At 44.6% G+C, this 13,955-nt stretch overlaps 1 protein-coding gene across 1 annotated transcript in view; it reads left to right on the top strand.

Moving 5' to 3' along the window:
• The window catches only part of Cat (catalase), a 29,355-nt gene that overhangs the window by 11,178 nt on the left and 4,222 nt on the right, over window positions 1-13,955 (top strand). The window contains exons 6-10 of the mRNA XM_038332106.1: window positions 387-512; window positions 2,982-3,173; window positions 3,648-3,800; window positions 7,322-7,460; window positions 11,048-11,178. Coding sequence (XP_038188034.1) covers window positions 387-512; window positions 2,982-3,173; window positions 3,648-3,800; window positions 7,322-7,460; window positions 11,048-11,178 — 741 coding nt within the window. The remainder of the gene's footprint in view (window positions 1-386; window positions 513-2,981; window positions 3,174-3,647; window positions 3,801-7,321; window positions 7,461-11,047; window positions 11,179-13,955) is intronic.

Below are 13,955 nucleotides of genomic sequence, written 5' to 3' on the forward strand. Positions count from 1 at the left end.
AGAGGCACAGTGCTTATATGGTTGGAAACGCTATCAATTAATATTTAGAAGACTAGGAATGAAGTCTAGTCTGAGGTGAAGCCGTGCACTAGGGAGAGGGAAGTGTGCTAAAGTCTGCTATTAAAATTAAGTTTGAACAGCATGTGCCTCTAGTTTTCAGATTTACTTTAGCGTTCCGTCATAGAATTTTGCGGTATTATTGATTCATGCTTTGTCATGCGCTACAATTTTTTGTCATTTTTTTTGTAGGCAAAATAATGGCAACTCTTCCCAGGGGAAGTTAGTGAGTGTGTTCCACGTCGTGAAGAATCTTCTGGAAATTCGTGGACGTAAAAAACTTGGAACACTTCAATTTAAACAAGAGGATTTCCATTTCTGTTCCTTAGGTTTCTTTCTTGTTCAGTGACCGAGGGATTCCAGATGGACATCGGCACATGAACGGCTATGGATCACACACGTTCAAGCTGGTTAATGCGAAAGGAGAGGCCGTCTATTGCAAGTTCCATTACAAGGTACTGTTGTTTGGGCGGCGGGTACAGGTTCCTCCTCCTCCCGAACTCTTTCCTTCTCCTATAAGGACTGAGCAGAGACTGAGAATTCTCCCACCTTTCTCTGACTTCCACCCCAGGGTATAAAGAATTGATACAGTTGGAATAGCACCGTGAATATCTTGTGAATTTTCATGGACAAATTCAGGCTGCTCAATTTGAACTGTGAGCAGTCGGTTGTTGGATTCTTCCTTACATGTAGTCAGAGTTTGGGGCACATGGCTTCTGTCTTTGGTACGATCTTGGCTTATGTTATAATGAATGATATTTTATCAGTGAACTAGAGAGGGTTAGCACTGTTTTCTGAGCACCTTCTGTTTCTAAACTACTGGTAAACTAGAAGGAAGCGAGTTCATGAGAAATGGAGCCTCCCTTGTTTTTGTGTCTGTGGTACTGGAACTGAACCTAGAGCCCCGTGCACACTAGGCAGGTACCCTACCACTGAACTGCCGCATCCCCAGTACCTCTAGTATTTGAGACAGGATCTCATTAGGTTGACCAGTTAGCCTTGAACTTATTTGGTAGCTCAACTGAGCCTTGAACTTGCAGTCCTCCTACCTCAGCCTCCTGAGTAGCTGGGCCTTCAGGCCCACATGGCCAGGCTCAGCACATCTGTCCTTTTTAAACAACATCCCATAGGCCTGCTGTCTTCTGTCGTATTTTAATACTTATTTGAACAAGCTATTTACATGTATTAAATGGGAAAACAGTTTCCTTTATATCTTGGATCAATGTTAAGAAGACAGTTGGTCCCTGGTTTTATAATTGCCAAAGGGAGCAGTGTAAGGTCACTTAGAGCAAGACTCAGTGACTGTGGGGGATACGGAGCCTAGTCGGTAGCCCTGGAGTTAAGCCAACCTTAACTCGGATCTTTACTATCCCAGATAGCTGTGACATTAGGCACATTGTTGAAAGTTCATTTCATTGTATAATTGGCATGCCCCTCCAGCGTCCACAGACCTGAATAGATTGTTTACAGGTTTACTGAGCAGAGGATCCTGAGACAGATTGAGATGTATTTGGATTCATTCATTTGCTCGTTAGTATAGCTTATTCTGACTTATAGTTACTCTCTTTTTAACCCAAGGAATTTGGTGAAAATAAGAACAATATTGCATTGTTATGATACATTGAACATATTGGCTCATTGTTATGATACATTGAACATATTGGCTCATTGGGTAACCTGCAGGTGGTTTTTAAATCTTGAAGTTGCCTTTGGCCCCTTTCAGAGTTGATTTTGCTAAGTGTTTCCATGACATGTGGCTTCTGGAGTCTTATTAAGCACATGCTCAGCCAGTTGACAGGCGTTCTGGGGAAAGTGATGTAATGCCTTTTTGAGTGTGATTGGTTTGTTTGGAAAGGCAGAATGTTGATCCTGCCAGCTCATAGCGTAGCTTCAGTGAAATTCCTGGTAGCTCGGTGAACTCAGATTCTTTAATTTCTTGGCAAAACAAAAGGAAAACAACAGAGACAGAGGGTTATGCTGATCACTATTTCAGGAATTTGAGCTGTTTTAAAGTGGGCATTAGGTTATTTCCAGATTTCCGTAGTGTATATCTAAGGCAAACGCTATGAAACGGCATGTCCAAGAGGCACCTACAACTCTCAAGCTTTTCGAAGCGGTGTCCATCAGATGGTGAATGGCTTAAGAAGGTGTGAAACAGTGGATTGCTGTTTAGTCTGCATACACACCTACACACAGACACACACACACACACACACAGACACACACACACACGCACACACACAAACAGAGGCAGAGACTGAGACACAGAGAGAGGCCCTGTCATTGCGACGTTGAGGGGAACTGCAGATCACAGTGCTAACTGACGTGATGTAGCACGCTGTGTCGCAGAGGTGGGGTTTGAGAATTAGAGGAGGAAATTCGAGTGTTGGTCATCGGAGGCCAGGGAGGGTAGGGGCTGGAGGGATGGGAAAGGCTGGCTGATGGCAGGCGTCACAGTCGGGGAGGACCAAGTTCCAATGTGCCTTTGCATAGCAGACTGTGCTGAAAACTTCAAAACCTGGAAGGAAAGATTTGAGCATTTTACTTTAAGTAAGTGCTCATTACTCTCCATTAATATGCATAATTAATGCATCAGCTAAAATAAATTTAAAAACCCTTTCGTTTTTATTATCTCTTGTTGGCTTTAGTGATGAGAATTTTTATTATTAAGAAAGTATTTTTCTGATTAAAAAGTAATATAAGCATAAAAGTATAAATGATGTAGAATACATAAAGGGAAAGAGAGCAGTGATTTTTAAGTGTGAAAAGTGTGGAAGAAATTCCCTTGACGTTGAAGAGAAACGGGATGAATAAGAATAGTCAGATCTGAACAACAAAGAATGATGTAAAGAAAGTGTCGTCTGCTTATGTTTTGGTTACCTCTTCCCTAAACTTGGTTTGAACTCCCTTCTTTTTCTCTGCAGACTGACCAGGGCATCAAAAACTTGCCCGTGGAAGTGGCAGCAAGGCTTACGCAGGAAGATCCAGATTACGGCATTCGAGATCTTTTCAATGCCATTGCCCAAGGCAACTATCCGTCCTGGACTTTTTACATCCAGGTCATGACTTTTAAGGAGGCAGAAACTTTCCCATTTAATCCATTTGATCTTACCAAGGTAAGTCAGCAGGAACTGTGTCGTTTTATAAGTGTCTTCCTGTTTATAATAATAAAATATTATTTTATTTTTATAGTTAACATAATAATAGTAATAATAAATAATCATAGCTAAACATTTACAGTGATGAGGTGGTAACTCTGCAGGGTCCTTGTGCCTTGAGTGGGTGCCTGTCAATGCCTCACTTCCGCTCCTGTGTGGGAAGTTTCCTGAGGTCACTTTGGATGCTTCCTGGGTTATTAGCAGGGGACAAGGTTTGAAAAGCTAATATGCTCTGGTTCTGCACGGTTGTCAATATTTGCCACTCCTTATTGCAATATGATAACGCAGTCACCTGAAATTCTTATCATGTTTCTATTGGGTTCAGAATTATTTTCACTGTTGTGATTATGTTTGCGAGTTGGTGTTTTCATGAATACCTTTAATATGTGCCAGTAGGTTATCTGGTAATTATGAATACGACATTGTTTTCAGATCTGGCCTCACCAGGACTACCCTCTTATACCAGTTGGCAAACTGGTCTTAAACAGAAACCCAGTTAATTATTTTGCTGAAGTTGAGCAGATGGCTTTTGACCCAAGCAACATGCCCCCTGGCATTGAGCCCAGCCCTGACAAAATGCTCCAGGTAAGCCACTGAACTGAGACATTCTGAGGCAGGTGTCTGTGTGTGCGCACGCATATATGTGCACACAGTGTATAACTTGGCGTGGTCTATGAGGAATTGCTCCAACTTTCACTTGGATTTTAGCTGAGATGCTTAATTCCTGTGAGCTCACTGGGATGAAACATCCTCAGGTGGCCATTCTTTAGTTAGTCAATTGCAAACTACGTACATGATAAGGTATCTAATATTTGAAGATGTGAACACTTGATCTCGGAAAATATATATAGTAGAACTGTCTCCCAGATTTAGAAAAAAAAATAACATGGTTAGCTCAGCCTGTAAGATATAATAAATGATTAGAATCACTGACAACATAATTTTATCCATTTCCTATTTCAAGGTGATACTTGCCTGTTTTCTATCTGTGAAAAATCATTCATAGTTGATTTTTATTAGCCTGATTTTGTGATTAATGGCAGTGACATAGTTTAATCATGCGATCTCACCAGGCCTTTAGCACCCTTTAAACCGCTTTCTAGGGTGCTCGGCCAAGAGTTCAAAGAGTAAAAATTCTACTTTGGACCAGGAATCAGTAGGAAAATAATTGGCTTAAGAATTGCTGTGCAAACCAATCTTTTGTGATTTTAGACTCTGACCACAGATCATGTTAAAAATTAGACCTTAGATCAGACCACAGAGGCTGAAGGTTGCTGCTGATGTCAGTTCTGATTGGAGAGCAAGCCGAGCTTTTTCATGTGTCTGTGGGTTACCTTTGCTGTGACACTGGGGACATCTTATGCTTTTCCATTATACGAGCTGAGCACTGCCCTGCCGGACAACCGTAGTGTAAGGCAGAGTGTGACGGCGGGTCTGAGGTTGAAACGTGTGGGATGTGGGTCAGTAACAAATCTAGGAACAAGATGGCTCTCGAGATGGAGTTTCAAGGCGGAGCACGATCCTGATTTTCAACACGACAGGAAACATTGGAGGACACGAGGATAGGCACAGATGTGCGCTGTGTTGGTAGTAATTAACCTCAGACCCACTGTGTCCTGAATGAGAGCAATTGAGTGTACGCACGTTCACCATGTCTGTGTTAGAGGAGCCTTCAAATGTTGGATATTTGTACAACTGTCCATTCTGGGAAGACAGAAGGATTATTCGGTTTTGAGAAGCATGGCCTGGTAGCTATCAAGTAGAATAACTCTTCTCAGTGATGAGCAGTAAAGGAAGGAGCTGGGGTTAGGGACAGAAAGGGAACTAGAGCAGGGCGCTGCTGTAAGCAGACGTATTTGGAGCCTGCTTGGAACTGGGGAGTAGAGGAAGTGTGGCCCTGCCACCACCTTTCCTGCGTGGTGGGCAGAAAGGAACTGTGTGATTAGGGGCTATAAGGGGGCTCCTGGCAGCAATCGTCATGGATAGAGCTCAGATTGCATAATCCTGGTGTTGAGAAGGTAGAGAAATGAAAGGTGATCCAAGTCTTCACCAGTGTTCTTTGGGACTACAGGACACCTGGGGTCAGATAGCGGCTCAGTCACACAGTTCTACTGAGAACACTGAAGACTGGGGTGGAGTACTAGGCCCAGGGCGAAGCGCCCACAGCACCTGTGTATTCTGTTCAACAAAAGAAAACACATGTAGGCCAGGCATGGAGTTATTAGCCACTCGTTCTAATTCTGTGATACATGTGAGGAGACACACAGTTGGGGAAGGGCTGTAGGGCTCCTTTGGCCACTTGGGAAGACTCTTTTCTGGAAATATTGGGGCAGAGAGCAAGTTAAGAGGGCCACAGGTACCCGGCAGAGAATGAATACTGACGCTGGCCAGTGCCCTTGCTGTGTTGATGGACAGGGTCTTCGCCGAGGTTTAAACAAGGTCATGTTAATAAATCTTCAAACTTAGTCCAAAGCAGTAAGCCAGAGCATCATGAAACGGCCAGACTTGTGTAACGCAGGAAACAGAGAGATGGTACCGAGTGTCTGGCTATGCAGCTCTATGGCCTTTCTTTGCTCCCATGCTTGGTCATTTACAGCTGGGATCTGAGAAGAAGCTGTGCTGGTTGCGTGAGTGGGGGACAAGTACTCGGTCGGGTGGAGCAATGGTGTAAAGGGCAAAGCCTCGAGTAAGGCCCCCCCCCCCCCGTGCACGTCAGTGTCAGTGCGTGTGCTCCTGTGTCCATCGCTCCACCTGTGCACCGTGCCCGTGTACAGCGTCTCCACGCATAGGTGAGGTTCGGGTTGCCTGCTAAACAGAAGGTGATCGAGCCAGAGTATTGTGCTGGAGGCTCCATCCCGGGAGCTACCTATGGCTCCATTCTCTTCTAGCTCATTGATGGAGTTGGGGCATGGCTTCTGGAGTCAGTGGAGGCAGCCAGCTTCTTTCTGTGGCTGGGGTCTAGTGCCGCCTGCATGACCAGCCATCTGAATGTTACCTGGGTGATGTGGGTGATAATGGGAAGCAGGCTTCTTTAGCCACCGTGCTGGCAGAATCAGTGGGACTGCATTAAGCATGGCAGTGTGAGTGATTCGATACAGAATTACCGCTGTGTTTGCCTTCTTTATCTTGGTGCTTAGTTTCCATTTTTTAAGGCTCATTTAAAAAATGGAGTTCAACTTTAAAATTTTAAATCAATTTTAAAGTAGCATACACATTAATGAGTTTTTATTAAGACATATATATATATATGTGTGTTATATTTCCCCTTCCCCTGCTCTCCCTCCTCTCCTCTCCCTTCCCCATGCTGCTCTCCCTTGCCAATCTCTTCGACCTTTATGTCACATTTATTCTGTAATCCCTTCTGTTTTTCCTTCTCCCTTTAAAATCTCTTCACCCCTCTCATGATCTCCTTTCTAGTTTTTTAAACCTTGGTTTTTATTTTGTCTTATGCAGTCAGGAACAGAAGAACACTGTGTGAGAGTCAGGCAGTGATCAAGGCTGTGGAGGGATTGTGATGGAGTAAAACCTGTGAGACAGTTCAGCGATGAGAGGAAATACAAGGTCTAATCTGCATATGCCCTTTAGCCTCACAGCCATTACCTGCGGCTGCGGAGGGCCAGTAGCTCCAGCCACGGCTTTCTCTCCGTGTTTGTTGGTCTCAGAATACAGAGTGTGTCCAATTCCCCGTGCAGCGTGGGAAATGCTTCTTTGAACAGTTTCCACACAGCTGGCTTTCTGGAATTATGCTGTGTTTTATGAGCAAAGATTCAGTTCTTCCCCCTGGAGTAGAGGGCTGGGGAGATGGAGAATTAATTCAGGATTCTGGGGAGGCAGGATGTAAAATACCATACCAAGGCACTATGGCGTCCTCGGGAATGGGTGGGCATCATTGTCTAGGACAGATGCTATGGGACATTGGGAATGATTATTTTTTTATTTTTTAAAGGAAGAATGCACTCTCTAGTGGGAAGAGACTTGGATCTGCTGAGCAGAGCTAGGCAGGGTTATGCAGTAATCATGTACTTGGGTTTCTAGAATGATGCTTGTGGCACATTCCCTATTTCATAAACCACTGTTCCTGACGTCTCCTGTGTGTACCACCATAGGGTCGCCTCTTTTCCTATCCGGACACTCACCGCCATCGCCTGGGGCCCAACTATCTCCAGATTCCCGTGAACTGTCCCTACCGTGCTCGGGTGGCCAACTACCAGCGCGACGGCCCCATGTGCATGCACGACAATCAGGGTAGGCCTGGTGTAAAGGCAGAGAGCGTGGAAAGTGGGTGGGCTGGGCTCCAGGTCACTGATCCTCAAACTAGCCTCCCTGAGACCTCCTGCTCTGTACCGTGCTCTGCAGGTGCTGCCGGCCACCAGGTCTGATGCTCAGTGGGAAGTTTTGAGCTGCCTGTGGTCTCTTCTTGTTTCTGGCTGTGTTATTTACATTTTTGAGATGTGTCTCCCCCCTACCCCCCCCCCCAGCTTCCCCTTGCCTAGGACACTGCAAAGGAAGCTGGGAAGCTGGCTTGCACAGGGCCGTAGTGGTGTGTGACCAACCTGGGTTACAAACTGCACAGCTCTCCAAGTAAGTCATTCTTACTGGGGCTGAGACCTTGGAAATGCTAAAGCACAGAGTTTGTGCTTCTTCCTGCGGTTCTGGTGAGGCTGGAGGGCTAGATCTGCCTGGAATTTGGAAGGGGAGGGAGGGAGATAGAGAAAATCAAGAAAATCTTTTTTTTTTACATTCTGTCACGGACCGGTCTCGACAAAAACACTTCTTGCCAGGGTAGGAGCGTGGGTTTTTTGAAATATTAGTAAAGAATATGAAGACACATGAAAAATAATAACAGCAACCATAGAAAGTACCAGGAGGGCGTTCCAGAGAATACTGCAATCACCTGCATTGATTTTTCCATACGTTTTTATACCCAAATACAAATGAGGGGAGAATGTAACAAAAGATTTTATTAACGTGATACAAAGGACAACTCACACAGTCAATTACTTTATCACTCTGAGACATCAAATCATTAGCATTCTGTTGTTTAGGCAGTTGAGCTGCTCTAGACCATGAGTGCTGAAGGTAGCCACTCCCCAGGTGACCTCATAGTTACAAAAGAAGCAGCAGAAGCACATTGGCAAATCCTGCTCACCTGTCAGGGTGGCATGGACCTACTTGTATGAGCTATTTTAATGTCAAAAGAATCAAGCAATTACATCCTGAGTTGGGACTCGCAACTACGCTTGTCAGCTACTTAGAACAACCTCCAACTCTCTGACTGTCAGATAAGGTGGAAATAGGCTCGCAGTTTTGGGTCTTCTCCCAGGTTGAATTTACCTAAATCATCAACTGAGATGATGGTCTCCTGCATTTGGATATATTTTGGGGTTCATTTGTCAAGAGCATGACTTTTCTTTTTTAATTATCCTTTTTGATGCTGTTGCCCAGACAGCCTCAGGTTTTGATTCTGATTAGCCATACTGAACACTTGGTTGCTGTGCTTTCTTTTAATATTCCTTCTAATAAATAACTTGGTTTTTAATTTCCTGCTGGGCGCCCATCTTTCAGCAATAGGCTGCAGAAATCCATCTCTGTAGAAGTTTGACCAGTGATGTTTATTTGTAGCCATAGCTATCTATCTGAAAATTAAAGGTATTGTATATTATAGGGTACACCTCTAAAAACAAAAGAATATACATCTTAAAGGGGACTTGAAAAATAGATGATAAAAAGAGACTTAAGAGCTCTGACACCCGGAGGCCATGGTGATTGCATTCTAATGTATTTCTTGCCGTTCTTTTCAGTGATGACTTTTATACATTTCATTGTTTTTATACATGCCATTCGGTGTTCGGCCTCCCAGGCCTCTCTGGTATTTACTGAGTTTGTACCCTTTCTGTCAAACTCCACTGAGTGGATATAGTATTTCTGTTCTCTTAGGGCTCAAGAGGCAGGGGCCTGAAGTTACAGATAGTCCCTGCATCTGTATGGTCTGTCAAGTCTGTATGAGTCTTTTCATTCTGCAGACTTTGTGGTCCTTTAGTTATTGCAGCTGTGCCTGGCACAGACATCTGTGTTTATCCTGAGCTTCATTTGTAGCTAATTGTTTCATGTTTGCATCCCATTGATACACTTGTGAGAAAGCTGCTTTGGGGTAGATTGTTGAAGCCCTCTGCTTGATTTTAGAGCCCATTTGGGCTATGCTCTGGAAATTCTCATGAAAGAACTTAATTGTTCCCAGTTGCCAATACCTTCAAGACAACTCCCACGTTTGGGTAAAGGTCAGGATGTATTTGGAAATCGAATTTAAAAGTTCTCAAAGGGTGAATTCTTAGTGAAGAAATCCACTGGTGCCTAGCTGTTGAGCCCTCTGCCTTTGGTACCAGCTTGGCAGCTCCAGGGCTACTTTCTGAAATGAAGAACTGAAGGCCCCAATAGTATAGCCACCCTCCCCCAACGCCACACGCCCTCGGTGTCCTGATTACTGTGATAGGAAGCGTCTTCTAATTATCCACAGTGGATAATCTGTCCCCCGCAGAGAGCTGTGAAGTTTTCCAGTCACAGGCTTCTTCCTGTAAGCCCCTTGTGTTCCCAGGCAGTGTTCCTGTACAGGCGGTGTAGACTCTGATAGGCTATCTGCTGATATCAGCTAAAGCAGGGCGTGGTCTGGAAAGTATGTGTATCAAAACAAGGGGCCATTGAGATGACTCAGAGAGTAAGGGCATCCACTGCCAGTCCAAAGACCCAAGTTCAATCCTTGGGACCCACGTGGTGGGGGGAGAGTCGACTCCCACAAATTGTCCTCTGATCTTCACACATGTTCTGTGGTACAAGCATACACGCAGTAAATAAAAATTAACTAAAAAATGACAAGATGAGAAAAGAAAAGCTTTATCTTTTATCTCAGGATCATAAAGGTTGTGTAAATATATCTGCCAATATTCTGTTCAATAAATCCAGATAAATGAATGCTAACATATTGCAAATACAGATTTAAAAAAAAAAACCCTTCCCTTTTTTTTTTTATTTTTATTTTTTTTTTCTCTCATGGTTTATTTTTTTTTATATTTAAAAATTTCCATCTCCTTCCCTCCTCCTCCCCCCTCCCTCCCCTCCTTCTCCCCTTTCTCTCCCCTCCTTCTCCCCCCACCCTTCCCTTTTAAGTAACTTTTCTTTAGGAGAGAATATAAAAGTAGAATTGAGGTGAGTATTAGTCTACCAAGGAGAAAAGTTCTAAAATCTGTGCGAGAAAGAGTGTCAAGTTTTCTCACGGTGACAGAGGCAGAAATGTAGGTTCTAACCCTAGCCCCCATGCCCAACCCCTAGGTCAGTAGGTTCTAATCCCGCCTCTCCCCCCGCCCCCCAACCCCTAGGTAAGCAGCCCTGAACATCTCAGAGTGCCACTTTTGGTTTGAGGTGGGGGAACAGGGATAGAGTTAGGTTGCTCTGCACAATTGAGAGTCACTGTTAGGATGACACCTATATCTGAATGAAACTGTCACATCTCTGGACCGATCTCAGTGGCAACCACAGCTTTGAAGATTCTTCCTGTTGCAGATAAGCCAAGAACCTTTGAGATATTGCCACAGCCTTTGAGATCTCTTTATTCAGACTTAGAGTGAGGCAGCCCACGTGAGCATTTAGGGTGGGCAGCGTCCGTCCGCTGAGCCTGAAGCTAGACCTGGGAAGTGAGGGGCCGTTTCCCGGCGTGTGGTGTGAATACATTGGCACCTAATGTATGTGTGTCTGGTTACCGCTGGTACCTGCTCCTTCCCACACTGATGGCATGGGGATATTTGTCATTTCCCTAAGCAGGTCTCTGCTTCTCTTTAAAGGTGGTGCCCCGAACTATTACCCCAACAGCTTCAGCGCGCCAGAGCAGCAGCCCTCAGCCTTGGAGCACAATTCCCAATGCTCCACAGATGTGCAGCGCTTCAACAGTGCTAATGAAGACAATGTCACTCAGGTAACGGCTTCAGTCTCAGTATAGAGTTCTGTTGGCCTAGAACTTGCTGTGTAGACCAGGCCAGCCTTGAGTTCATAGACATCCACTTCCGTCTCTCAAGTGCTGAGACTAAAGACATATGCCGTCACAGTGACTTATTGTCCACCTCTTAAGGTGCCTAATGCATCTTGAAGTCAGAGAAGACTTAGCTCTAACAGTGAATCAGGCTATTGTGTGGAGCCAAAGAGTACCATACTGTCCTTTCCATTCAAGATTTGGGGACGCAGTCTCAGTTCCCCTAGCCTTTATTGAAGGGATGCAATTGGGCAATGCTCGGGAAAAATGATTTCCTGAATATCTAAGAAATGGGCAAGTAAGACATGCGCATCCTAGCAGAACAGCGAGTTTCCAGGCGTTAGACCTGGAGATCCGAGACAGCTGTCTGGCTGGGAATGCAGTACAGCACTTACCTTGCCTTGCAGGGCAGGGCCTTGGGTTTGAATCCGAGCCACAAAACACAGACACCATCAGCAACAAGAGTATGTGGGGTTCCACGCCGGGATCCTGGGCACGTGGCTCAGCTGTGCTCCAGATGTTCACTTCTGCTTTGCTCCCACTGTGGGCCCCCACTTTTCCCCCCCTCAACTTCTGCTGCTTGCTCATGCCTGTGGCTGACTCCTTTATGGCCGTTTTTTTTTTTTTCTCTTCCCTTTTTGAGCGCCTTCCACTCTGTTTCTCAGTGGTCAGAGGGTCTTGGCCGATTCTCTCACCAGGTTGTGTGTGCTTGGCCATGGCTCAGTCTGCTGCTAATGCCCTCGGTCAGGTGCTCACCCTGTTTCCAGTCATACGTGGCTGCCCTGTGGGCTTTTCCGGTGGCAGCTGTGGGAGCGTGTGTGTGTGGGCTAGGATGTGCCCAGGGCAACTCCTACCACGCCCAGCCAAAGAATGAGAGGATGGTTGCTCCCCAGTCCTGTGTGGGAGCATTCTGCAAATTGATATTTCAATTCAATTAGAACTATTTTTTTATTTTCTCAGTTTGAAAATGTAGATTCCAAGTGAAATATTTATAAATACGTAAATGAGTCTTTGTGTGTGTGTGCGCATATGTGCGCGCACGCTATTTTATTGTGGGATATAAAGCATATTTAGGTGAGACTAAAATAACTTGTAAAAGGCTTTTATAGTAAATGCATTATTTTTAGAGATATGGGAACATCAGGTGTATTGCAGTGTAGCCTCTGCTGCTCAAGGAATTTGCTTTTGTGAAGTTAAGGCAGGAACAAAGCAAGCCATGCAACTCCTACAGAAAGCAGTTAACGAGACTGCCATTTGCACACTAAGGCCTTGCTGTGTGAGCTTTCTTAGGACCCTTTTTATGTTAGTGAGAAGTTTTCCTATTACTACGTAGGACTCATATTTTTAACCCAGCCATCACACTGGCATTTTGGATTCAAGCATACAGGTGCGCTAATAAAAGTCTTGTGAGAAATCCCTAAGAAGCTTCATGTTGGGCTGAAGAGATGGCTCAGCTGTTAAGAGCATTGCCTGCTCTTCCAAAGGGTCTGAGTTCAATTCCCGGCAACCACATGGTGGCTCATAACCATCTGTAATGAGGTCTGGTGCCCTTTTCTGGTCTTCAGACAGAATATTGTATACATATACATAATAAGTAAATAAGTAAATATTTTTAAAAAAGAAAGAAGCTTCATGTTGATTTCCTTAAGTGATTCATGTGGCTTTCTCCACCTAGCTCAGAGGACTTGTTCATTCAACCCTGTCCTCTCATGAAGAAAATTGCAAGGACAGATTAAAAGCTTGGAAGAGGGCCTGGAGAGATGGCTTAGTGGTTAAGAGCACTTGCTGTTCTTGTAGAAGAACAGGGTTCAATTCCCAGCTCCCTCATGTGGCTCACAACTGTCCAAACCTCCAGTTCTAGGGGGTGTGACACCCTTGTCTGACCTCCCCGGGCACCAGTCAAGCATGTGGTACACATTATAATACACGTAGTCTAAACATAAAATGAAATAAATCTAGAAAGAAAGGAAGAAAGAAAGAAAAGAAAGAAAACAGAAAAACTTTGGAGAACTAACAAAGAAGGGATTTAATGGCCAAGAGGTCAGAAAAGTTGTAGAACAAAAAGTTGTCTGTTGCTGGTTGTTTTTATTCTTTGCTCTTTTGCGGGGGGCCTACCACCCAGCTCTCAAGTTATTATTTTTTGTAAACGCCTGGCCTTAGCTGGGCTTGTTTCTTGCCAGCTTTTCTTAACTTATCCCATCTACCCTTTGCCTCTGGGCTTTTACCTTTCTCTACGTCTGTGTATCTTTTCTTTCCTTCTCATTCCATGTCTGGCTGTGCAGCTGGCCCCCTTCTTTTCTCGCTCCCTTTTCTCTTGCTCCTTCTATTTATTGTCTCTTCCTGCCAGGCCTGCCTGCCCTTTCTCCTGCCTTGCTATTGGCTGTTCAGCTCTTTATTAGACCAATTAGATACTTTAAAGTAACACAGCTTCATGGAGTTAAACAAATTCAATATGAAAGAATGCAATGAATCTTTGCATCATTAAACAAATGAAACACATCTTAAACTAATATTCCACAGCAGTTGCCTGTGTGTAGATAGTTGGTTTACAGAATTCCTGGATAATTGACAGTGAGCTCCCATGACAAGCTGGCTGTAGTGAACCACTGGAAATGCTTCCAGGAATTCCTCCTGGGGCAGCAAGATAACTTCAGTGGGTGAAGGTGCCTGCAGCCAAGCCTGACAACCAGAATTTGATTTCCAGGACCCACGTGTAAGAAAGA

This window comes from Arvicola amphibius, chromosome 5 (genome assembly GCF_903992535.2).
Source record: "Arvicola amphibius chromosome 5, mArvAmp1.2, whole genome shotgun sequence".
Taxonomy (NCBI): domain Eukaryota; kingdom Metazoa; phylum Chordata; class Mammalia; order Rodentia; family Cricetidae; genus Arvicola; species Arvicola amphibius.